This window comes from Neovison vison, chromosome 7 (assembly GCF_020171115.1).
Source record: "Neovison vison isolate M4711 chromosome 7, ASM_NN_V1, whole genome shotgun sequence".
Taxonomy (NCBI): Eukaryota; Metazoa; Chordata; class Mammalia; order Carnivora; family Mustelidae; genus Neogale; species Neogale vison.
The window spans coordinates 187,212,343-187,239,099 of NC_058097.1; the positions used below are offsets into that span (position 1 = coordinate 187,212,343).

Below are 26,757 nucleotides of genomic sequence, written 5' to 3' on the forward strand. Positions count from 1 at the left end.
GCACTTGAATCAGGAAGAACCCTTTCCCCCTCCAATGTCCCTCCAGCACCCTCTACTGATGACGTTTCACATTGGACCAAATGGCAAGGGGAAAATGTTCCAGGATTGCAAGCAGGGCAGTGGAGGATGGGTTTGGAGCTGAGAATCTGGCAAGATTTGGGCTGATAACTGACAAGACACCTCACTTTCATTCCCTCTCCCACAGTCTCCACCACCCTCCCTGATAGAAACACAAACACTGCCTCTAGAAATGGAGAAACCCATGATATAAGACTCACAAAGAACATCTTTCTAATACTACATACTAACATGTAGCTAGCATAACCAACCATGTCAGTTGCCCAGTTCTTTTCTGCCTTTAGCATTTGAAGTCCAATGTCCTGCAAGACCTCTCAGTACCAGACAAATGGGAATGATTTGTAACCCTACAGGTATCCTGAAGGTTTCTAAACTTTCTCTGCATCCAAATCACCCTGAACACTTGGTAAGAATGCAAGTGATTTTTGTTAAAAATGCAGTTATTTTGGATGCAAGCAAGCCATGGATGGATTTTTGAGAAATGTTCTACGTGGAGGTTGAAAAGGTGTTAATCACTACTTTTAGGGACTCCTCAATCCAAACTTCTTTGTCCTTGTTCCAAAACCATAATCACTGAAAAGAAAGAAATAACATCCTTTGGAAGACACAGTCAAGGTTCCTGAACCAGAAACAGACACTGACAAATGACTAGTTGATGGGGACAAAAAAAAAAAGGATAAAAATTATAGTCTGCCCTTACCACTTTTCTCTCCTTTCAGTTCTAGGATGAATAATTTTCCTTCAGTGTCACAAAGGATAACAAAAGAATGATGAATGCTGTGAAAATTAGATTTGTGGGGTACACTGAGCTTTTGCAGGTAAGCAGTATATAATGCAAGGCTTATTTTAAGGACTCCGACAGTGACTGTTGTTTGGTAGATCTTAGAGAATAAGCTGCACAAAACAATCCATTCAGTGCTACTTTTTCTATTTTCACACTGTAAGATACATGGTTTAATACGGCCATATTAAAGATGCTTCTCAGAAACTTGGAGGCGGTGAAAAGAAGACACTCTTTGACCCACTGGTCAAATTTATTTATTTTATTTTTATGTTTAAAAAATATTTTATTTATTTGACAGAGAGAGAAAGAGAGAGAGAGACAGACAGACAGACAGATAGCACAAGCAGGGGGATCAGTAGAGGGAGAAGTAGACTCCCCACTGAGCAGGGAGCCTAATGTGTGGGGCTCCATCCCAGGATTCTGGGATCATGACCTGAGCCCAAGGGAGACACCTGTATGATCACCCAGGTGCCCCAATTTATTTTATTTTTTATTTTTCAAGACACTCTTTTTTAAAAAGGTTTTGTTTATTTTTTATTTGACAAACAGAGTTCACAAGTAGGCAGAGAGAGAGAGGAAAAAGCAGGCTCCCTGATGAGCAGAGAGCCCGATGCGGGGCTCGATCCCTGAGATCATGACCTGAGCAGAAGGCAGAAGCTTTAACCCACTGAGCCACCCAGGCGCCCCTTTCAAGACACTCTTAATATTAACTGGATTTCTGTTGTGTTCCAAGGAGCCTGCTACATTCTTCACATGCATTACCACATGTAACTCTCCCAACAAGAGCTATGCCCTTTTCCTAAAGAAGTGGAGTACCGGGACACCTGGGTGGCTCAGTCAGTTCAGCCGCTGCCAGCAGCTCAGGTCATGATCCCAGAATCCTAGGATCGAGTCCCACACCAGGCTCCTTGCTCAGCAGGGAGCCTGCTTCTCCCTCCGAATGCCGCTCTGCCTGCTTGTGATTTCTCTTTTGCTTTCTGACAAATAAATACATAAAATCTAAAAAAAAAAAAGGAAAGAGAAAAAAAGAAGAAGAAGAAGAAGCGGAGTACCTGCCCTAGGTTATACATCCAGGAAGTGGTGTCGTCCGGCTCCAGCAACACGTGGTTCAGCACCGGAGAGCGCAGAGGAGAAGGCGTGGTCCCCTGCCCTGCTGTGTTGTTGACGGAAAGACGCACGGGCTGCGGGGGGAACGCAAAGGAAGCGCCTGTGACACTCTCCAGGGCTTCCAGGGTAAAATTCAGACCCTTTTACTTCGCACATCACGACCCGGTTTCCCACCCCCCTCGCCCTTCCCCCAGCCCCGCTGGGACCCAGTCACTCTTTACGCAGAGACCAAGGTTGCCGGCACTTAGACGTCTCCGGCTTGGTTTGGGAGCGAGGCGGGGGGTGGATTACGGCCCGAAGGACCTCGGCCTACGAAACGCGTCTTCATTCCCACCTTCGCCATGTCTCGGCTCCCGACCCGGCTCCCTCCGCACCTTCAGTCTGCGCTCCGCACCTATCCCGGCCCTGATCGGCACCTTCAGCAAGCCGGACCTCTCGCCTCAGGGAACAGGTAGCTGCCCGGACTCCAGCTAACGGCGCCGGAAGTAGTGGCGGCGGCGCGTGACGTCAGAGGAAATTCCTGACGCCGCGGCCTGTGGTTGCGAGCGGTCGGAGTCGGTGTTTCACTCTTAAGGTTCCCCGACAGCCGGTGGCGGCGCGGGTCTGGGGCCCCGGGGTTCGTTCCAGGACCGGGCGGGTTTGTACCCGCGCGGCGGGCTCCGCTGGCTGCTGTGGGCTCCCGGCTCCCCGCTGGGTGGCTGGGGCTTTGGGGACCGTCCCCTGAGGGCCCTCCCGCGTCGAACCTCCAGGACCGCGCGTCCCGGGGCTCGTGGAAGAGAAGACTCGAAAATAGGGCAAGTTGTCGCGCTGCTTGAGGACGAGGCTTTTTCACCGCGAGGGTCTCCCGATCTGCGCTTCGGCCGCGAGAGAGGCCTTGGTTCCGCGCTTTACGGAGGAAGAAACTCGGGCCGGGAAAGGTGAAGTCAGCTGACAGGCGGTGCGGCCGGGAGCTGCCAGATTGAGATTCGGAGCGAGTCCGGCTGGCGCCCGAGCTGCCGGCGTTTGCCTTCTGCGGGGTTCTCGGGGTGGGAGGTGGGCTTGGTGGGCCGTTTCTGGGCCACAGAATCGGTTAGGTCTGGGGTGGGGGCTCCGAAATCTCTCTTCTCAGCAGCTGTGCCCTGGCCGGTAACAGCGTACTACTCCCCTGGGAACAGAGCGAGCACTACAGCGCAGGGTGTTCAGAGCTTTTGACCCTCCCGTTGAGAGAAAATCAATGTAAGCTGTCGCGACACATCTTGTGGGTGTCGAGGGGTGGCATTTGACTCTGCCGTTAGCTCTTTTGGGGCAGATGGCAGTCTCCGTCATCTCCCTGCCTATTAAAGGAGAAGGAATTCTATGCTTCTCACCTGGGGAAATTTGTTCAGTGTACATATTCCTGGGCTCACCCCAGCTCAGAAGGTCTGCGGAAGGTCTGGAAATTGGAGTGCCAAATCAGCCATAAAACGAGCTCGTCACCTGCGAGGACTCGAATGTGACGCTTTCTTAGAGCAATAAAGAAAGGAATCATAGGTTCAGAACATGTGGCTTGGACCTCCCTGGGTTGGTCTCCTTAGTAGCTGTGCTCCTGTATTTGCTGTGAGCTCAAAATTTAATGGCAGAAATGCCAAATTAGTATACTGAGTATTAGGAGGTGGTTTTTTTTTGTTGTTGTTTTGTTTTATTTTTTTCAGTTGACTGAAAACTGTAAGTTAATGAAGTTTGAATGTTAATCTACCTCCTGTTGACGTCCCAAGTGACTCTGGGTGAGCCGCTTAACCTTGTAGTCATCATCTGTGCCCCCTTCGCAACATCTCCCGCGATGCTTGTCGCAAAGACGAACACTTGGATCCATCCTGAGATGGATCCATTCTGAGACAGACCATGGGTAATTTTTTTTTTCCAGATTTATTTATTTATTTGTTCGACAAGGAGAGAGAGATCACAAGTAGAGAGGCAGGCAGAGAAAGAGGGGGAGGCAGGCTCCCTGCCGAGCAGAGAGCCCGATGTGGGGCTCCATCCCAGGACCCTGAGATCATGACCTGAGCTAAAGGCAGAGGCTTAACCCACTGAGCCACCCAGGTGCCCCAACCATGGGTATCTTTTAATACGCTTCCAGGGAAGTTTGATATAGCCAGTTACAACGGAATATGGAAGTGCCCTTGGAAACGGAGTCTGAGCTATTTCTCAGTATCCGTATAGGTGAGAGAATATTACAGTTTCTTTGACACTACTAAGACTAATGTTATTTATGATAGATCTTAGAGTTTCTTAATGTGTACTTTCTTGGGAAAGAAGCAAATGTCCTGTTAGGTCATGGGACGCCTGGGTGGCTCAGTCTGACTCTCGATCTTGGCTCAGGTCTTGATCTCAGGGTGGTGAGATCGAGCCCTGCATGGGCTCTACACCAGGCGTGAAATCTGTTTAAGATTTTCTCTCTCCACGGCAAACCCTCCTACACTGTTGGTGGGAATGCAAGCTGGTGCAGCCACTCAGGAAAACAGTATGGAAGTTCCTCAAAAAGTTGAAAATAGAACTACCCTCTGACCCAGCAATCGCACTACTGGGTATTTACCCTAAAGACACAAGTGTAGTGATCTGAAGGGGCCCAGGCACCCAAATGTTTATAGCAGCAATGTCCACAATAACCAAACTATGGAAAGAACCTAGATGTCCATCAAGAGATGAATGGATAAAGAAGATGTGGTGTATATATACAATGGAACACTATGCAGCCATCAAAACCCCCAAAATTTTGATATTTGCAACAATGTGGATGGAACTAGAGGGTATTATGCTAAGCAAAATAAGTCAATCAGGGAAAGACAATTATCATATGATCTCACTGATGGGAAGAATTTGAGAAACAAGACAGAGGATCATAGGGGAAGGTGGGGGAAGAATGATGATGAAACCAGAGAAGGAGACAAACCTAAGAGACTTAATCTCAGGAAACAAACTGAGGGCTGCTGGAGGGGCGGGGGGTGAGGGATGGGGTGGCTGGTGATGCACATTGGGGAGGGTATGTGCTATGGTGAAGGAAAAAAAAAAAAGAATTTCTTTCTTTTCTACCCCACCGCCAATGCACACTCATTCTCTCTTGGGGAAAAAAAAAACTTCTATAAGATTGCAAAAATGAACGTTAAAACCTGCAGTTCTAAGTGACTTAGTAGGCTCCTTGATTGAGATGTTGTGATGACAGAAATTAATTTTGTATAGAATCTCCAATTGCATCGAGCTTGAAAGGATTATAAGGACTTCCTTAGGTGGTTCACACTCACAATCCTAACAAAAAGCACTTTTTTTTTTTTTTTTCCCAAACAGATACCCTCGTGTGGTTTTAATCAGGAATGAAATCTGAAAGCTAAGAGCAGAAGTGTTTTTGGTCAATATGGAGGACAAAAGACGGCGAGCCCGAGTGCAGGGAGCCTGGGCTGGTCCCCCTAAGAGCCAGGCCCCTGCTCAGCCAGGCAAGAACTCGTGGGGATCTTGTGTGAATGTACATTTCAGTTAATGTTAAGGAGTTATTTAAAGTGTAGCTGATGCCTTGATTTTCTTGATGATCATCTTTTTTTTTTTTAAAGATTTTATTTATTTATTTATTTTTTAAAGATTTTATTTATTTATTTGAGAGAGAGACAGTGAGAGAGAACATGAGCGAGGAGAAGGTCAGAGAGAGAAGCAGACTCCCTGTGGAGCTGGGAGCCCGATGCGGGACTTGATCCCGGGACTCCGGGATCATGACCTGAGCCGAGGGCAGTCGTCCAACCGATTGAGCCACCCAGGCGTCCCAAGATTTTATTTATTTATTAGAGAGAGAGATCAGTAGGCAGAGGCAGGCAGAGTTGGGGGGGTGGGGGAAGCAGGGAGCCCAATGCAGGGCTCAATCCCAGGTTGATCCCAGCTCAGTCATGACCTGGGCCAAAGGCAGACGCTAACTGTCTGAGCCCCAGGTTCCCCACTGGTGGTCATCTTTTATTGGCGGTTGAGGTATAATGTTCCTCGTATTTTGTCACAGCTCTCACACCTTTCAGTGTATGTAGCGGGATCTCCGACAGACTTTACTAATTAATTTCTAGGTGTCATATCGGTTATCTTCAACTAGATTTTATTGGCCCTTGCTCCCTAGAGCAGACTTTTTGAGTCTGGTTCACGTCTCTTCTTGCTCGTTTCAGCCACCACTGCTAAGAGCCATCTCCACCAGAGACCTGGTCAGACATGGATGAACAAGGAGCATCATCTTGCAGACAGACAGTTTGTGTTCAAAGAACCCCAGCAAGTGAGTTCTTAGTTCTCCTACAGTACTAACAGATTTGCTTGTAAGAGCTATATTCACATAGTAGACACTCCAGTAGTGACTGAATAAATTCACTAATAAAAGGAATGTGAAAGGCCTTTACTTATAATGAAATGTGGCATATCAATTCCTTAGTATGTCTGAAGATTCTTTATAGTCTGCTCCCAGCTGATGGGCAAGTATAATTCCCATTTTGGGGGGGAAGGAGGTTATACCGTGATTAGCACTTGCATTTGTTTTCTGATTTCTAACATGGTTCTAACAAACCATGCTGTCTTTTGTGCTAGTGTAGCAGATGTCTCCGGATTGGGTTGAAATTTTCAGCTACTACAATGCCTGATATTTTAGCCTTTTTATCCCCCCGTGGGGAAAAATTGTAAGAAACAGTGAAGATTCACTGTTGTTAATAACATGGAAAAAGCTAAAAATTAGTCATCTTGCTGTAATAGTAATTGTGTAAATAATGATTAAAACTTACTTCTTAGTTATCTTGTATTTTATTTTTTAAAAGGTTTAATTTAATTAATTAATTTGAGAGAGAGAGCATGCATGTGCATGACTCAGCAGAGGGAAAGGGAGAATCTTTGAGGCCGACTCTGTGCTGAGCACGGAGCCCAAGCAGGGCTCAGTCTTACAACCCTGAGATCATGACCTAAGCCGAAACCAAGAGTCTGATGCTCAACCAACTGTGCCACCTAGGCACCCCAGTATGTCTTCTATTTTAAAAAGTCTCCTGGAAAAATAATTAAAATAAATAAATAAATAGTTGCCTAGAAAGAAGGTTTTTCCAGAATTACTGGCTGCTCTGAAAGTGGATTAATTCTACTTTTATTATTTTTTCTTGCCCGCTAGTAACTGTGAAATAGTTCTAAGAAAAGCAGATAAGGGTCTCTGGTAGGATTGTAAAAGCTTAAAGTAAAAAAAAAGGGATAGTTTTAAACTTGACTTACTTTTATCAGAAATGAGAAGATGTGGTAGTCCTGCACATAAGCGTTTCTGAGGATTAGGGATCATTCCAGAAGTAAAAACTGCCTGTTTCCTTGCAGGTAGTACGCAGAGCTCCAGAGCCACGAGTAATTGAGTAAGTAATTTGTTGCCTTTCTGTATTTGTTGCCCACAGGAAAATTCAGAGCCCACATCTTTCCCTCACTGGGTTTTCCATCTGAGAGAGATAAGGGCCCAGTTAACTGTATTAATTTTAGGCAGGGATAGTTGTATCTTAGATGTCTTTAAACTCGGTCTTTTGGGAAGCCTTGCTCAATTTGCTGATGGTGTGGAAAATGCAAGAAGATACTTGTATCTTAAACTGTGATTCTGGTGTGGATTTCCTGACCCTGATCATTAAGATATCTGCAGACAGTAAGCTAAAATATCTCCTAGGTAAAGACAGAGTGGGATTTTTCCTGAGTCATTGAAATACAGCGTTTTTTGTTTTTGTTTTTTTAAGATTTATTTATTTATTTTAGAGAGCACGCACAGGGAGGGGCAGAGGGAGGAGGAGAGAGAAACTTTAGCAGACTCCTCACTGAGCTTAGAGTTCCACACGGAGCTTGGTCTCAAGACCCCGAGCTCATGACCTGAGCTAAAACTAAGAGTCGGATATTCAGCTGACTTTGCCACCTAGGTGCCCTGAAACTGGCCTTTTTCTTTTCTTTTTTTTTGAATAGATTTTATTTATTTATTTGACATAGAGATCACAAGTAGGCAGAGAGGCAGGCAGAGAGAGAGGGGGAAGCAGGCGGCTCTCCACTGAGCAGAGCGCCTGATGCGGGGCTTGATCCCAGGACTCTGAGATCATGACCTGAGCTGAAGGCAGCAGCTTAACCCACTGAGCCACTCAGGCGCCCCTGAAACTGGCCTTTTGAGAGGACTTTCATCAGGTACTATTTTACTAGCAACACTTAACGAAAGCTGCTGGAAATCTAGAGGGACTTAAATTCTCATATAATTGTTCCAGAGCAATTTCGTTTCCTCTTATGTTGATCTGTATATAAAATGTCATCTTTAATTTATAATTCCTCTTACATTGATCTGTATATAAAATACTCTTTTCCAAAGTTAATGAAAGATGCTTTGTGGGGTGCCTGAGTGGCTCAGTCAGTGAAGTGGCCAACTTTGGATTTCCGCTCGGTCATGATCTTAGGGTGGTGAGATCGAGCCCCACATCAGGCTCTGTGCTCAGTGGGGAGTTGGAGCCTACGAGATTTTCTCCCTTTCTTCCTGCCTAGGAGTAGTCTATCAGGCTGCTTGGCTGCTTCCAGGTTGACTTGTAAGCCCAGGAAAAATTTGAAACAGGAATGTCATCGTACTTTTTTATTTTTATTTTTATTTTTTAATTTATTTATTTGACAGACAGAGATCACAAATAGGCAGAGAGGCAGGCAGAGAGAGAGAGGAGGAAGCGGGCTCCCCTGCTCAGCAGAGAGCCCAATGCGGGGCTCAATCCCAGGACCCTGGGATCATGACCTGAGCCGAAGGCAGAGGCTTTAATCCACTGAGCCACCCAGGTGCCCCAGGAATGTCATCATACTTTCAAAAAGGGTATATAGTTGTGGCCTGGCCACTATTTAGCTATGTAACTAGTCCTTAGGTACATTAAGGCCATCTCTCTGAACTTTAGTTTCTTTGTCTATAACATTAAAGGTTTGGACTATAGGATCATTTAAGTAGAGTCTGGTGGCTCTAACAGTCTTGAATTCGTTTGTGAACACCATGTGACATTACCTCCATTGGTGATAAAGAGAATAAAAAAAACATGAAACTTATTACTAGGTACAGATGGGACATTCAGGTTGAAAAAATGGGCAGTTGTGAATATTCAGGTCAGAGCAAAATGACAGAACTTCAGGCTTGACCCCAAGGTTTGTTAATTCTGGTTATCTAAAGTTAGCTCCTTAGATTTTTATTTAATAGCCAAAAATGTCACCCATGTTTAAAGTGAGCCAATTTCTAAACATGGCCCAAAACATATCACACTGAAACATTGTAATTATAATTTACAGTTGCAGTTAAACATTGTAATTTACACTCCGGGGGAGACCATCTAGAGATGTGATAAATGTATATGACAATAACGCAGCCCACATTTTTGCTCGGAGGCGCTCTCACATTTGCCCAAGAGCCCAGCTCACAGATCACAAACTACTAACTCACATGGCAGAGGGTGATGTGAAAACTGTCCCTTTATGTTCTCTGTAACTGAGCTCTGTCCAGGAAGGGTCTGACTGTTATCCTGGTACAGGAACCTATGCAGTCTGGATCGGTTTTCTCACTGTGGACCTGGCCATGCTGCACTTCTGGAACAGTTTTGTACTTTTTCACATTTGATTAAATTCTGAGCTTTTACTGCCCATCTACAATGTGCAAGGCACTGGGAAACACAACAGTAACCTATTCCTTGCCCCTCAGTAGCCTACAGTTTAGTAAATGAAATAGACATGTAATAAGAAATTGCAGTCATGTACGTTATAAAACAGTAGAATTATAGTAAGGTCTAGTGGTAGCACAGAGGATGAGATAGTTAACATTATTTGGGTGGATTAGAGGTCAGGAAAGCGTTACTGAACTGCGATGTTGAGGAATGAATTAGAATTTTCTCCCAGACTAAAGCTCAGGTGGGTGGGATTGGGGGTGCTGGATGGCAGGGAAGCATTCCAGCTTGTAGGAATTCGAAATACTGTGGTGGGGCGCCGGGGTAGCTCAGTGGGTTAAAGCCTCTGTCTTCGGCTCAGGTCATGGTCCCAGGGTCCTGGGATCGAGCCCCGCATCTGGCTCTCTGCTCAGCAGGGAGCCTGCTTCCTTCTCTCTCTCTGCCTGCCTCTCTGCCTACTTGTGATCGCTCTCTCTGTGAAATAAATAAATAAAATCTTTAAAAAAAGAAAAAAAGAAAAAATAAATACTGTGGTGTGGAGGGTCAGGGTGGGCTCAGTCAGTTAAGTGTCTTTCTTTGGTTCAGGTCATGATCCTGGAGTCCCGGGATCAAGCCCCACGTTGGGCTCCCAGCTCAGAGGGAGTCTGCTTCTCCCTTTGTCCCTCCCCCTGCTAGTGTTTGCTTGCTCTTGAATAAATAAAATAAAATAAAATAAAGTTAAAAACAATACTGTGGTGTATTCAGGAGATTGCAGACAGCAGTGGAGGATCATGAGTGAGTGGGAGCTGTCAGGAAGTGGAGCTACATCATGGGGACTTTGAATACAATGCTGAAAAGTTGGTGGGGAGCCTTTGAAGGATGTTAATTAATCAGAGCGGGAACCTCATTAGGCATGTATCTGAAAGCAGCAGAAGCTCAGAGCTCTGAGATGTATTTGCCTTATGTAAATGCACCTATTCCAGAGTCTCCAAAGAGATGCTCTGTTTGGTACCCCTTTATGATAGATCTCTGGACCCTATCAGCCTAAATTATGGGTGAAATATAAAGGGGTAGAATCGGAATTCATTTTATCCCTGTCTTTGTCTCCATGGCCTGATCCCCTCAGGATTCAGTTCCCAGTGACATCGGTAATCTGCCACCGTCTTGCCCTTCATCTCGGTAGTGGAAGAGGTGGGGATGTGCGTCCCTCACAGTGCATGTTCATTCTGAAATGGTGTAGGTGACTGGAAGTTTGGGGAGCTGCAAAGCACAGCTCTCCCACTGGAGGGAGTGTAGTATTTGCCTGGTACTAACGAGTCTGTTTTCTTAATTTCTGTAGCAAAGAGGGTGTGTATGAAATCAGCATGTCACCCACAGGCATATCTAGGTAAGTGCATTCTCCCTAGAAAGTGACTATAATTTTAATCAAGTTATAGTCTCTTAAAATATTCTGTTCCCTGACTTGAAATAGGTAACTTCTGCCTCTGAAATTCTTTGGTGCGTAATATCTCTTTTTATATAGCACTTCTAACTTCAGAACATTTTCAAAGCCTCTCCGTCAGGTATGGTAACTATTACTTCTGTAACTTTTTAGATGAGGAAATACAGGCCAAGGAGATTGAGGACTTTTTCCTAGTGCCACACAGTAACTTAAAACTCGAGTTGATCTAGCCTTCACTTCTGTGCCCTGGGTGCTACATTTTATTATGTTACATTATATGTATTACTACATTCATTATCATATTAATCATATTACTGCATATATTTATATGCAACATATTAGGTTATGTTAACCCTTAATCTACATGAGTGGATCAATATTTCAGTCTATATTAGGATAAGTTTCAGTAAAGGTAAAGCATATACAACTTAGGGTATATAGGCATTAATCATTATTAAAAGCATTTTGAGGCGTACCTGTGTGGTTCAGTTGGTTAAGTGTCCACCTCTTGGTTTTGGCTCAGATCGTGATATCAGGGTCGCTGGGTCAGGTTCAGCATGTCGTCGGTTTGAGCTTCTTTCTCCCTCCCCCTCTGCTCTTTCCTCTGCTTGCACATGCTCTCTCTCTGTCTCTCTCAAATAAATAGATATAATCTTAAAAAAATTTTTTTAAACGTTCCCTTAGTTCAAGAATATACTTATTTTCACTATAAAATAATGAAGCATTTCAAATAAATGTATCTGAACTTGCATATCTGAATGCATTGCTTAGGAAGAGCTTCAGAACCTCCTTTTCAAAGCCAGTTTAATAGTCACGTGAGAAACCCAGTTGCATTATTTTGGTCATATCTCATTGTTAACCAGAGGTGGCTTCAGGTGAGCTTTGGCTCTTTCAAAAAATCAGACACACCCTCAGAGAGTGAAATTCAGCAGAATGTTCCAAGGGCTTTGAGAACATTTCTTTCTTTCTTTCTTTCTTTCTTTTTTTTTTTTAAGGTTTTATTTATTTATTTGACAGAGATCACAAGTAGGCAGAGAGAGAGGAGGAAGCAGGCTCCCTGCCGAGCAGAGAGCCCGATGCGGGGCTTGATCCCAGGACTCTGGGATCATGACCTGAGTGGAAGGCAGAGGCTTTAACCCACTGAGCCACTCAGGCACCCCGAGAACATTTCTTAAGAAGGATATCCAAAATGATTTTGAGCTGACTTGGCATTATTGAAATAAGTGTATATTCAGTGAGAGAAAGAACCTCATTTGGAAATGTTTATTTTTTTTTATTTTTTTTTTAAAGATTTTATTTATTTATTTGACAGAGAGAGATCACAAGTAGGCAGAGAGGCAGGCAGAGAGAGAGAGGAGGAAGCAGGCTCCCCGCTGAGCAGAGAGCCCGATGCGGGACTCGACCCCAGGACCCTGAGATCATGACCTGAGCCGAAGGCAGCGGCTTAACCCACTGAGCCACCCAGGCACCCTTGAAATGTTTATTTTGATAGAGTCATAAATGATCCTTTTCCCTACTTGGCTTAGTCTCAGAAGACAACCAATTGTTAAAATAACACGGGGTCAGGCATTTTATTAATTACTCTGCATTCCATAGTGAGCCTATGAGGTGGATATCATTTTTGTGTTACAGATAAGAAAAACCAAAGTTCAGAGAGGTTAAGTAATTTGCCCAAGGTTTCACAGCAGGTGGTGGTAGAGCAGTATTTGAATCATGTCTCTAAAAGCCCTCATGCATTATTTTTCCTTTATTACCTCTTTTATTTGTCCTAATGTGAACGTTTATTTCACATTTGGAACATCATGACCTGGTGATAATTAGGTTCTGCCATGAGAGATGTAAAATGATTTCACCTACCCATGAGGAAACATCCAGATTAACTTCTTTCACTAATGGTTAGAGACTAGCTCATCTTCTCTGTGTGTTTTTTTTAAGGTTTTTATTTATTTAAAAAAAAAGATTTTTATTTATTTTGAGTGAGAGAGAGTGTGCATGAGCAGGGGGAGAAGCAGAGGGTGAGAGGGAATCTCAGGCAGACTCCACACTGAGCACTGAGCCCCTGATGGAGGGGCTGGATCCCAGAACCCTGAGATCATGACCTGAGCCGAAATCAAGAATCGGATGCTTAACTGACTGAGCCACCCAGCCTCCCCTCTTTTCTGTATCTTCAGTTAATAATGCTTTAGTTTTTTAGTTATATTCAGTTGTAATTATTTATATATTTATATAAATATTTATATTTATTTAGTTATATTTTAGTTATATTTAGTTACAATAATGACTTAGTTAATAATGGTTCTTTCTGCATCAAGGGTGTGTTTGTATCCTGGCTTTATTAACTTAAAAGAAGCTGACTGGGTATTGGAACAGCTTTGTGAGGTCGTTCCCTGGAAACAGAGGACTGGCATCAGAGATGGTAAGTAGATATCTGAGATCGTACTTGTTGCTGCCTAGTCTCCCTTTCTAGAATGTTTTCTGATGCCGTTGCCTTTTTCACTATGCCCAGTCTTACGTAAACAGATTTAAAACCTAACAGAGGTCCTAAAGATGAGTAGGGATTTGCCAATCAAAAGGGACAAGAAAGAGTATTCTAGGCAGAAGAAACAGCAGACAGCAGGCTCAGAGATCAGAGTGAACAGGGCAGGGGCATGGAGGTGGGATTCAAGCAACCAAAGGATGTTTGGTTTGGCCGAACTGTGGTTGATATCTCTCTTTTTGAGTTTGTTCATTACCTCTATTACTTTAAATAGTGACAGTGTTTCCTCTTTCTTCATAGAAACTTCCAGAGCTTTTCTTTTTATGATTCCATTTGGCGTATGTTCTTTTATGATCCTTATTACCGGCTTTTTATTCTCTTTTTCATTTCATTAGAGGAGTCCAGTGTCCTTTAGTTTCAGCATTTGTGCTCTGGGACAAGATTGCCGGGCTTGGAACCTGCTCCTTTGTGGGCATCCACAAGCCAACAGTATCTGCTGTACCAGAGGTGGCCACTGGAGGACGTCTGTGCTCTAACATAAAATTTCCTTTCTGGCACATTGAATGAATTCAAATTTTCTGTAAAGAAAGAGGCAAAGTATAGAGACTTTATTTTTGTGACTGAGACATCAGAATAGGAATCCACTTTTTCTCCTGACTCCCAGAGTTTCCGCAGGAGGGCTTTGGTGGCCAGCTTGGCGTTGATCGCTGGCCTTGCCATTCAAAGTAATTGTTAATTTTAAGCAAGTTCTAGTTAAGTAGTTTTCCGATTCTTGGTTTTCTGATCTGTAAAATGGTCTAATAATAATACCTACCTCGTTAAGGGTGTTGTGATAATTAAATGTGATACAGCATGATAAGTGCTTAGCAGAATGACTGGTACATAGTAAGCCTTTGGTGAATGTTAGCTACCTTTATCATTATTGTTCTTATTATAGCCGTTGATTTCATTTGTGGGGAAAAACAGCAGATCTATGAATAACTCCCTTCTCGATAAATTGGACATCAGAAACTTCTGACTAGTATCAGCTTTGTGCTGTGGTTGGTCAGAGCCCTTTTTTCTTAAAAGGTGGCACGTGGATGAACAGTGTGTCTTCTTTTGTGTGGATGTTGGTGCCACAGATTCCTGCTTACAAGGGTTCAGACTCCATAACCTGCATTTTTTAGACCCTCTCTAATCTGAACTGTTCTGCAGTGTGACTCCACTTTTTTTTAAAGATTTTCTTTATTTATTAGCGAGAGAAAGAGAGATCATGAGAAGGGAGAGGGTCAGAGGGAGAAGGAGACTCCTTGTGCAGGGAGCCCAATGTGGAACTCAATCCTGGGGCTCCCAGATCATGACCTGGGCCAAAGGCTGTTGCTTAACCAGCTGAGCCACCCAGGCGCCCCTGACTCCACTCTTACTTACGTCCTCACTGACACAAACAAGTCATATATACTCACACCTCAGAGCTTTGCTGCTATGGGTTTGTGCCAGCATACCTTCTCTTGTCTTCTTTCTTTGAACTCGTGAGTCACTCTACTCCTGAAATCCCCTGTCTTCTAAATGTGTGGAACCCTGAGTCAGAGCTCATCTTTACTCTGCCTTTGTATTTCTCGTAGTTTCTTGCACATTGCATGGCACTCAGGAGGCACACCTTAAATAGCATTAAACCATTTCAAAGGCCCTGTATTTTCTTTCTTAGATGTAACTTACAAGCAACCAAGACTTACAGCATGGTATGGAGAACTTCCTTACTCTTATTCAAGAATCACTATGGAACCAAATCCTCACGTATGTTGGAATATTGCTGTTGGTATGGTTTTATAGATTATGTGCTATAAATGTAGAGTACTGTAAAATAATAGTACATTATTTGCAGAGTTGCATGATGGTTCCTAGTACCAAAAATCCTCTGGGTTTAAACACTGAGTCTTTGTGCTTATCATTCTCCCTGTGTTTTTTGATCTAGAGATGAACTCTGACAATGAGAAAAAAATTGGAGCTAGAATAAACAGGAACCGGGCTTAAGGATTTCAGAAAAATGAGCCATTTCTTCAGATCTTCCCCTTTTGCCTGCTTTTCTGGCCATAACCTTCTGTGTACACCCTGGTACACGTTTGCTCTGGAACCAGATTCTTAGGACTGGCCAGTGAGGTCAGAACATCTCTTTCTATTTCTCAGGCTCTTTTGCCACTTGTGAAAAAAAGCTGGTGTTTTTCTTGTTGACTTTGTATTCATTCTGTGGCTGCAGTTCTTAGACTTTGGAAATCTTATCGTGGGTTTGGCTTATTTCTACTGTTTCTTTTGTTTTTAAAAATTTCCATGACAGTAGACAAGGAGATTCTAGTATATAAATTAAACTTGTCCAAAGGATAGAGTTAAGATCCAAGAAATAGCTCCCTGTTTAGTTCCTGGAATCTTGCCTTTGGCAAATAATCTTGTGCTTTACTGAACGAGACTTTGAAGAAAATGGAGTTTTGCTTATGACATTGGGATAAACAGAAGTATGACACATTTTAGAGCTTCTAGTAATTTGTAATAATAAACTCCCACTTGACTAAAATGTTCAGGAACAAAACATTGAGGGGAGTGGGAGTGCGGACATGGCTTTTTCACATGAAAAGATAGCTGCATGCTTTTGTTTGTTGGGCTGCGTTTAGGATGTGACCCAGGGAAGTGCTGAGACCCTTTATAGCTGAGGTTGATTTGGAAACATGAAGAGAATTGAATTAGACCAATCCAACAGATGGCTGGCCATGTTTCTGTCAGAATTAATTTACCTTCTTGTCAACAGTCATAACAGAGAAGTTGAGGATTAAACAGGCTCTAGGGAAGAAGTTCTTTCCCATCATTTTAGTTAATCTTTTAGAACGGGATTTCTCAAGCTTGATATTAGTGGTTTTTGGGCTGGACAATTCCTTGTTGTTGGGGCTGTCCTGTATATTGTAGGATGTTTAACAGTATCCATGACTTGTACCCAGTAGATGCCAGACATTTGCTAGGGAGCAGAACTGCCCTTGGCTAAAAACCACTGCTTTATAATAAATGTAAGGCACATCAGATATGCTGAGTAGTAGGGCCTCTTATGCTTTGAGGACATATTGACAACTCTTCAACAGAATTTTTTAATGATAATCTTTTTCTTATAATGTATGTAATATGAACTTATTTTTTAAAATTTTAGAAACTACAGATAAGCCTGAATAATATTAAAATTTTGGGTAATTCTTCCACCTAATGTTTGGGTCTAGTCTTTTTATTTTTATTTACTTATTTTTTTAAAGGTTTTATTTATTTGACAGAGAGAGACACAGTGAGAGAGGGAACACAAGCAGGGGAAGTGGGAGAGGGAGAAGCAGGCTTCCCACTGAGGAGAGAGCCTCATGCGGGGCTCAATCCCAAAACCTTGGGATCATGACCTGAGCCGAGGGCAGATGGTTAACGACTAAGCCACCCAGGTGCCCCTAGTCTTTTTATTTTTTAAAGCAGACTCCATGCTCTACGTGGGGTTTGAACTCATGACTCTGAGATCCAGAGTCACATGCTCTACCAACTGATCCAGCCAGACGCACCTCCCTTCCCCCCCTTTTTTTCATTTTAAGGAAATAAACAGAGAAGAACTTGTCTATAAAAATACCAATTATGTATACTACATTTCATTTAACTGTATCATTACCATGTCTTAGTATCATTAAGTATTCTTTTAAATTATATCTAATAGCTGTATAGTAGTCCATAACCCGTATATACAGAGCATAATTTATTCAAACAAGCTTTTTTGTTGGATATTAAGGTTGTCAGAATTCTTTTATTTGAATTTGGCTGGCTCATAACTTTATATTCCTCGGTTAAAGATTTAGTTTGTTTTTATGGCACTGTGAACAAAATCAAAAGAGATGCCTCTTAGACTTTTTAAAGGTATATATGTGTGTTGGGGTTCTTGCTTAATTTTAACTTGTTTAATTTTTAAATTAGTACCTCAAGCTTAATAACCCAAAGCACAGGAGCAAATTCAGTCAGAGGTTATTAAACTTCTTTTAGTTTTTTTTGAACTAAATCTTATATGAACCCAGTGTATGAAAATAAAGAAGTGCCTTGACTGGCTGGGAGTCCCACCAGCTTGACCTCTCATTTCTCCTACTGAATTTTCAGAGACACCTTTGTGGTACCTAAGACTCTACAAAACACTTTTTGAAATCCACTGAATAGGTCCTTTTACTTTTGTGATTCATATTTTCTCATACTCTTTTCCTCAAATGTCTTTTAAGGATAGAATGTCTTCACTGAACAGTGAGATGATGCTGAATTTTAATTTAGACATTCAGTTCTGAGGGATCTGTATATAGAGTATTGGTTGGAGAGTCTAAATTAATCCTCTAGTTCATTATCCCCTTTTTTTCTCCTTACTTCACCACCAAAAATAACCAGTAAAAATATATACCCACTTAGAAACATAAAGCAAACTTGGAGTTATCACAGTACTCAGTCCCTAAGCAAGTCAGGGAAGTGCTAATTAGTTTTTCAGTCATATTGCAAAAAAGCTATCTTCCTCTTTTACATTCTTGTTTTTCTTGCAAAGTGTATAATTCTAGCATCCGATCTTTATATCCATGAAGATAAGCTTAAAGCCATAAAATAAATAGGAAATACAGCTTGCTAACATTATTAGGAAAGTTCCCTTTGAAATTTATTCTCTAGAACATAGGTTAGTTTAATAACATTTCTGTTTTACTGATCTAAGTTTGGTTTGTTGTTGTCATTATTTATTTAAAAAAAATTCTCTGCTTAGAATGCAATGCTAGTATCCATAATAAGGAATCCCAGCTTACCACGATTGCTACATCACAGCAAAGCTGAGTGATTCCCACATATGCTTGCTTGGCAGTTTTACCTGACAGTAGCTGTGGGATATACTGAAAATATTATGTTTTCCTTTGCTGAACATCTATTCCTTCACTAGCATACATAGAACCTGATTTTGAAGGTGTTCTGTCAGGTGAGGTTTTTAAAATAGAATCAGTCGATACCTGGAGGGGTCCATGAAGTCGTTTTGGGAAGTGCACAGATCAAAACTATTTATATCATACTTGGTGAGGGTGACGTTTTCACTCTGTCGAATTTTCACTGATGATACGAAAGTAATGGTGGGTAAAACTTCTGGTGCTTGAGCATCGATCAGGTCTTTGTCATCAAACTTTATTAGTAATCATGGTATTCTTCACCACCATTCACTTCCTGTTTAAAAAAAAAAAGGCTGGTTTCATTTAAGAACATTCCTCAAAGCAATAAACATTATTAGTTTTATTAAATCTCAGTGTTTGGATTCATGTCTCTCTAATAGTTTGATGAAATGGAAAGTATGCATACAGCAGTCCTGCTACAAGCCAAGTGTGATGGCTGTCAAGGCGCAGAACACTTGTGTGATTCTTCATGCTGTAGCTGAACTGCCCACTTCTATCGTGGACCATTTTTGTTTGGAAGAACAACTAGCAGACAAACTGTAGTTATTCCGGCTTGAGTATTTGGTGCCATTTTCTCATAAATGAGTGAAGTGAGTGTCCCTTGAGGGAAAACAATGGGTAGGTTTTGTTACTTATAAAAGTTGAGTTTTCAAGAGAATTAGTTTTGGAAAAAGTCATACCCGCCACTTTGATCCTGACCTCTTTCTATTACTTAGTCTTTTCTGATGAGATCAGTGCTAATATTAATGGATATGATTTTTTAAGACTGTACAATGAAATGTGTCAACAGTAATGTCTGTCTGTATTACTCGTTGGATCAGTATTTTCCACATGACCAATGCTTGATGTTATAGAATCATGAAAGATTAAAAGACTCATTTGAAGTGCAAGCTGGACCAGTAGATTTAAATGTAATTGTTGGTGTGGTTTCCAGTTCCACACTGCAGCTGACCTTTAGGAAATCAGTACTTGTTGAGTTTTTGTGTAATAGCAAAGAATATCCATAATTATTTGGAAAGGCTGGAAAATACTTCTGCCCTTTTCTAACTACATATTCATGTGAAGCCAATTTTCTTCACATACTTAGCAAAAGCAACATATTGTAACAGACTGAATGCAGAAGTAGATGTGAGAATCACCTCTCTTCAGTGAAGCCAAACAGTAAAGAAATTTGCAAAACAGTGCCACTCTCTTTGTGCCAATTTTTGTATTGGAAAATAGAGTTATTTTTTGTAATATAACGTTTATGTTAACATGTCATGGGTTTGTGTTTTTTTAAATGAATTAATCAATAGTTTAACTTTTTTAGGTTTTAGTTTTTAATATGATAACATCATAGCTGTAACCCATATAAAGAGAAGTTCTTTGAGGTCCTCAATTTTTGATAGGTGTGAGAACAACTGTCGTAAAAGGAAGTTTTATTTAAAAAAAAAAAAGCAAGTTCTGTAAGGTACTTGAGGTTTTGTGGCAGGAAGACAGAATTCTAACAAGAACTAATACAAGCTATGCTGATTGTAGCTCCCAGCTACAGCCTAAGGTCGGGGGTCATAGTTTCCTGTACTACATGTGGCAAGACATGAGTTTGAGAGACAAACCACACAAGTGGCCTGGGTGCTCAGGAGGCAGGGCTGTGGCATCTGTGTAAACTGTCTATCGCTCACGGCCCAGGTGTTTATCAAGGCCCCGTCATAATTCTATTCTGTAGAATGTTTTTTTCCCTTAGGTTCTATTTTTAGGAAGTTAGCCACTCTGGAAATACTGAATATCTTTTTTTAAAAGCAGTTCTGTCATTCGTGATAAAATAGGAGTCGAATGAAGAGGGCCACCCAGCAGGAAAGTTGTTTCCCTCCTCAGACTTCAGTCTGTATCTGCCAATATCCCGGCAGCCCATCGGCTGTGGCGGCAAGCCGGGCTCCGCGCTCCGCTTACCTCCTTACTGGCTGACCGTGGTGACAGTTGCTGCTTTGTGAGGGTCATGAATTTCGCAGGGACAGAAAGGATGAGATGGGAAGAGAGGGTTGGTCCTCATGACGTTGCTATACCAAGTTTAGTACCTTAATAAAATCGTGGAGGTCAGCTTGCATCGAAGTAGAAATAACAGGCGGGAATCGACTCCTCTTGCCTGTGGCTGTCGCGTTCCCTGCGTTTTGCTTACTCCATGCCCCTGTTCGTAGCATGACCGGTTTGACCCTGCCTTCCGTTTTACCTGTGGCTGCCACCTTGTGTCTGACGGGAACCATCTCTGCCCTTTCTCTTGGCCTCCCGATTGCAGTGGCATCCTGTGCTGCGCACACTGAAGGACCAAATCGAAGAAAACACTGGCCACACCTTCAACTCCTTGCTCTGCAATTTGTACCGAAACGAGAAGGACAGTGTTGACTGGCACAGCGACGATGAACCTTCACTAGGGAGATGTCCCGTCATCGCTTCACTGAGCTTTGGTGCCACACGCACTTTTGAGATGAGAAGGAAACCCCCGCCAGTGAGTATTCGCTTTAGGTTTTTCCTGCCTTCTAATACTTTGTGAAAAACGTAGCGCCCTGTAAAGCTCCCATGTTCAGATTTAGAGAATGGGAGTACGTGTTTCATTGTTGAAATGTTTTCAACTATCGCCTGCCCCGTGGTTAACATTAGACTCCCTCCCTCCCTTCATTCATTCATTCGTCATCTTACCCAGCAGAAACTGCTTGCCTTTTGCCAGGTGCCAGGGGCCCGTTTCCATTGGGTGGAAAGGACCATACACAATCCCTGTCCTCATGGACATAGGGGATATTGAAATAATTATTGAAATAATTAGAATTATGATAAATGCTGTGAAGGAGAGCTTATAAAGGGAAGGCTCAAGCTAGTAGATGCAAGATGGGAAAGGAAGATGATGTGAGGAAGACGCCCCTGGGACCTTGTTGTACGGAAGTCCTCTGCATAGCCGTGTTGCCTCTTTTCTGTGAGGGAACATTGAAAGCATCCTCCTTGCCTTCTTAGCCATCTCCTGACATACAGATTAACCTGTAATTCTTTCAGAAAATAGATACTCAAGCCAAATTATCAGAGGTGGTGGTTTTTCCAAGTTTGGAGAAGCAGGGACTAAACTGTGTAATGACTTTAGTTTTCCGTCCCCGCTTTTACCTAATGACCATGACATTTGAGGGACATGAAGACTGTTAATTTTTTCTTAAATCCAAAAATTACAGGACCTTAGAACTAAGATAGATGGAAGAATAGTAGGAACACAAAAGAGCAAACCTCTACCAGATTATCTTACTATCTTTGTGTCTTTTTCTTACCAAGCTTCCCAATCATTTAGCTTATCACGTTAAAGCAGACCCAGTCCATGCAGAAGGGCTTATAAGGCTGTGTTTAGAATATGACCTAATCCAGACCAAGTAGTTAGTGTGTCAGGGCTCATGTCTGTTCTTCATCAGATATGCTGCTTCTAAGAACACAGTTAATGGGCTGGGCTATTTTCCTGGCATGTATTTCAGTTTCCAAGCATGGTATTTTGAAGCATATTGTGTTATTTGCATTTACGCCATTAAGCAGCTTTTGTTGGTGTAATTTCCATTGATTAGGTTTCCTTTGGTCTGAGTCAGCAGGGGGCTCATCAGTTGCCAGTGAGTTACTGGGTGAACTGGCTCCTCAGCGCTTGGAATAGACTTCACAGTTCCTTGGGTGATTAGCCTTCTCACAAACCAGGAGTACCACTTGAGAAGCAGACAACCCTACCTTTGCCATATTCTCTTCGGGTATGGCTGTGCTTTATATGTAGCCTTCCACTCAGTTAAAACCCAGTTAAATTATGTGAATAATTCATCCTGCCCTTGGGAAGACTCGTGTTATGTGAATAGCAGAGGAACACCGTGTGTCTCATTTTAAGTTCAGGTCCTCTTCTCAAGCCGGGCCTAAGGAACACCGACTTTTTGTCAGGCATGGTCTTGGGAGCCAGGGCAGTAGCTGTGATTGAGTGAGATAAAGTCCCCCTTTCCCTCCTGGAGCTTATGATCTAGCACATGCTGGTGCTGTGCCTTCCTATGGGAGTTCTCCTTCCCCCTCTCTGACTGGCACGTAAGGTGTGCTAGATGCAGTATAATGTTTGGTGTAATCTTAGCCTCTCGTTCTTGGCAGTTTTTTCTTTGTTGCCAGGTATTTTAAGTGCTCAGTTACTGTTTCTTTACACATATCCATTCACCACCACCACGCCCCTTTTAAAAACATTTTGGCCTATTTATAGATTTGAAGCCTAAGGATTCCCAAAGCATGCTTTCTGGATAATTAGTTTTACTGTAGAAGCAGTTTCCAGCCATTAAACATTAGCAGTGTTCTGATGCCCAGCATACACCCCATTCCATTTCCCTTCCAGGCAGCTGAAGGTCTTCATTTTCTCATATAAAAACATTAGTCATGGTGACCAAGAGCTCTTTCTTGGTAATATACCTGATGTCTGTTATAGGTTAATGAGTGGATGGATAATACAACTACCACACAGCCTTGAAGGCAACCATTTGGAGGAAAATCTCAGTTTAAGAGGGAGACTGCCCATACTGAAGCTTTATCTTCTCAAGGCTTCTTATAGTTTATTTTGATGAGTATAGTGAACGCACAGGCCATGAAATACTAAAAAATGTGGTACTGTCCCTTTAATTATCTGCCAGTAGCCGGGGAATCTGTAATATACCTATGATGGCTGATTTAATAAAAATATAGACCTCCTAAGTCAGAAAATTCACCTGAGATCTTGAAACAAAGTAGGCTGAGGACACAGATTTGGGAGGAAGTATGAAGGTGTCAGTACTGTACCTCTGGCTATCGACTCCAGTAAGTCTTGGCTTCCTGCATAATCTAAACTATGACTGAGTTTGATATAATTGTATATCCCTTCAGTTCTGGGTTTTGTTTAAGATGGGAAAATTGAAGGTTAATATATTGGAAATTGTCATCATGCATTACTGAATACAGTTTAAAAATGCCCCCCCCCCCAGAAGCTGTAATTCCATTCTTGGGTAAACAAGACCCAAGTTTAAACTTTTGGAAGGATTCATTTAGGTTTCTTTAACAGATTCCAAAATCTAGGGCTGCACAAATTAGCTAAAGCAGAAGCACAGAAGCCTTTCTTAGAGTTGACAGCATTAGGCATGTGTGTTAGAGTACATCAGCTCTGTCTTATTATAACGATCCCTTTTCTGAAGGATTGAAAGGAAGTGGTTTTTGCAAATCTGTGTCTACTTTTCTTTCTAAACTCCGGTGAGGGCTCTGAGAACATGACTCATGATTCATACAACTCAAGGTAAAAGCATAAATTAAAAAAGTATAAATTACGTTAATCTTCTGTGCAGAATTTGTAGGAGTCTGACTTTCTGTCAGGAAACTCTTAGGAACTGAACTTAGTATGCCACCATAGGCTGTAATTTTCATGTCTGTCACCAAGACATTCAGAGTATGTTAGAGGTTGTAGGAGGGAATCTCTTTCAAAATCTGGTTCGTTTTTACCTATCAGAAGAGAAGCTAAATACCTGTTTGACTTGAGTCAAAGTTTCTCATCTGAAAGTGACATAGAAGAGTCCTGAGATTTCTGTGTACTTTATTCAGGTATGCAGTTTTGAGACCGAAAAGCATCTGTTTGGGGCCACTTTGTTGTTGTTGTTGCTTCCTGCCATCCCCTCCAGCCTGCAGCAGGTGTTTATTGTGCCGTCTGGCACCTTCGGCTGCTCTCTGTAGCTGCTGATCTTCTGAAAGCTGCCCCAGTTTTACACGGCATTCCTCACTGTTCTCCCTGTGCTGAGAGGGCAAGGAGGGCTTTGTTTCCTAAGTCCAAGTGCCCTCTGATTCATGCAGTTGGCTCAGTGGGCCTCATGCAGGCCTCGTCCCTAGGGTAAACGTTTCACCCCTCCAAGCTGTGAATCTTGCTTCAGTGTCCTCTAGTCCAACCCAGTCTACTCCTGCCCATTCATTTTGATTTTAGAGTAAATTACCACTTCCTTTAATGATAACAAGGTACTCGGTGGTCGAGGAAACTTGCCCGATCTTGCCGTTCCATTCACCCCATTCCTTCTTTTGTTAATTCAGTTAAAGATGGAGTGAATAGCACCATATCTGTCTACTGGCCAGTGTCAGGATATACTCTCTCAAGACAAAAGTAAAGCTTACCAAATATACTTCGGGTGGACACTTTTTTAGAAACCAAGACACTTTTTTTATTCCTTCAAGCTGAGCTCATTAAAGTTTGTCTATACTCCTTGTCCCAGACCCAGTTGTACTTTCCAAAACGCGTCGTGTCCCTGCTGTAAAGATTAGTCTGGTTCTTTTCCCAGCTAGCTTTAATTCTATACTGAAAAACAAGCTGGAAAAGGAACTACAAAAGCCATTTGGCAGGCTGCTATTTCTCTGTCGGTTACCATGGAAACAGTGATGGCTGAGTTGGGGGGATATTAGATAATAGCAGGAAGTTTGTGATGTGCTGGAGGTTTAGATGCCAGAAGCCTTGTTCTTCTAGCACATTACCCATGGATAAGCTCTGTCCTTCATCAGCCGAATCCTGAAAATGTGAAGGGCTTCTGTTCACCTCAGGCTAGTGAGTTGAGGCAAGTTCAGCATTTCTCAAGCCGCTTCTCTCTCTAGCACCTTCTGAAGAACGTGAATGCTGTTCATAGGACCAGAAGAGGTGGTTGTAAAACCACTTCCAATGGTGGAGGCTCTGAGAGCTCCCAGTGACCTGGAGCCCCTAGTACCTCTTTTGCTCATCGGTTTTTTTGTCTGCTCTGGAAAGAGTGGAGTATGAAAAGGTCAGTTTGATCATAAATACTGGTATTTTTTCAGGACTTTAGAAGAAATGAGGATATCAGAATCCAAAATGCTGTAATACTGACCAGCTTAAAATTGAAAGCTGGTTAAGCTACATGGGGCAATATTTCATGGAGTAGTGACTGACCCTCCGCCTCAGCCAGCACCCCACTGCTGCTGGTCGGTCATCCAAATCTCTTAATCAGCCCCGCTTCTGATTACAGCGTCTGTTCTGAGAAGTTACAGGAAATACCAGAAAGAAATTGTTGATGACCATCATATTTTTAATACATCCCTAAATGAAATCTAGAAAATCATTTTCATTTCCTGTTTCTGTCACTGATATTGGCAAAAAGCACCTATCCACCTCATTTACATTTTCTTCTTTGTTTGTAAATGGGGTAATAATTGGTAGCTACTTTATGAGAGCAGAGGTACTGGAATAATCCGTGAATTTTTAAGCTGTTAAAAATGCTAGATGCCACAGTGACTTTTCAGATTTGGAAATTGGAAAAGGATGTGAAAGGTAGTGAAGCCAAAACCCCAAGATTCCTTTGGCCTGTGAAATGGCATTCATTGAGGGAGTACAAGGGAGACTTGGGGAGGGTGACACGTGGCCTGTGGACCAGGAATCTTTGAGCTCCTATCTCTAGGGCCATTTAATGGTTTGGAGAATGTGAGGCAGTGGATGGGTAAATGAAAATGTACATGTATGAGCCCATAAAGCTGAGTAGTTCTGGTAGGACTTGAATGATCTTCAGACGTGAAATCCTGTGGGAGCTGGAATCATCATTTGCTGCCTTGGGGCCTTGTCTCAGCCGGAATCCATGCCCTGACTGCCACTGGGAAGAATTAATTTTTGCCACGGATGGCCCAGTTTTGTAGTGCTCTGGCAGTCCTTCTAATCTTGGAAGAACAACCTTTTCCAAAGTGATTCATCATATTTGCATGTGCCGTGATTAGGAATGCCATGATTAGGAATGGGGTCTGCTTCCAAACTTGACTTTTTTTTAAAAAAAACATATAATGCATTATTTGCCCCAGGGGTACAGATCTGTGAATCATCATGCTTACACATTTCATAGCACATCCCCCCTGCAATGTCCATAACCCCACCACCCTCTCCCTACCCTGCCGTCCCCCAGCAACCCTCAGTTTGTTTCACGAGGTAAAGAGTTTCTTATGCTTTGTCTCCCTCCCAATCCCATCGTTTCATTTTTTCCCTTCCTGCCCCCCATGACCCCCCACCCTGCCTCTCAAATTCCTCACATCAGAGAGATCATATGATAATTGTCTTTCTCTGACTTAATTTGCTTAGCATAATAACCTTTAGTTCCATCCATGTTGCTGCAAATGGCTAGATTTTGTTTCTTTTAATGGCTGCATAGTATTCCATTGTGTGTATATATACCTCATCTTCTTTATCCATTCATCTGTTGATGGACACCTAGGTTCTTTCCATAGTTTGGCTATTGTGGATGTGGCTGCTAAAAACATTTGGGTGCACATGCCCCTTCAGATCCCTATATTTG

At 42.5% G+C, this 26,757-nt stretch overlaps 1 protein-coding gene across 5 annotated transcripts in view; it reads left to right on the forward strand.

The window, feature by feature from the left end:
* The first annotated feature begins 2,544 nt into the window (after positions 1-2,544).
* ALKBH3 (alkB homolog 3, alpha-ketoglutarate dependent dioxygenase) overlaps positions 2,545-26,757 on the forward strand; it is a 37,357-nt gene continuing 13,144 nt past the window's right edge. The window contains exons 1-9 of one of the 5 annotated variants that reach the window (XM_044259123.1): positions 2,545-2,886; positions 3,640-3,833; positions 5,270-5,415; positions 6,121-6,224; positions 7,289-7,323; positions 10,931-10,978; positions 13,345-13,448; positions 15,193-15,281; positions 20,724-20,933. In XM_044259123.1, coding sequence (XP_044115058.1) covers positions 5,337-5,415; positions 6,121-6,224; positions 7,289-7,323; positions 10,931-10,978; positions 13,345-13,448; positions 15,193-15,281; positions 20,724-20,933 — 669 coding nt within the window. In that variant the 5' untranslated portion in view covers positions 2,545-2,886; positions 3,640-3,833; positions 5,270-5,336. Of the gene's footprint in view, positions 2,887-3,193; positions 3,834-5,269; positions 5,416-6,120; positions 6,225-7,288; positions 7,324-10,930; positions 10,979-13,344; positions 13,449-15,192; positions 15,282-20,723; positions 20,934-26,757 lie in introns of those variants that run through there. The other 4 variants (XM_044259125.1, XM_044259127.1, XM_044259122.1 and 1 more) reach the window with 4 other exon arrangements.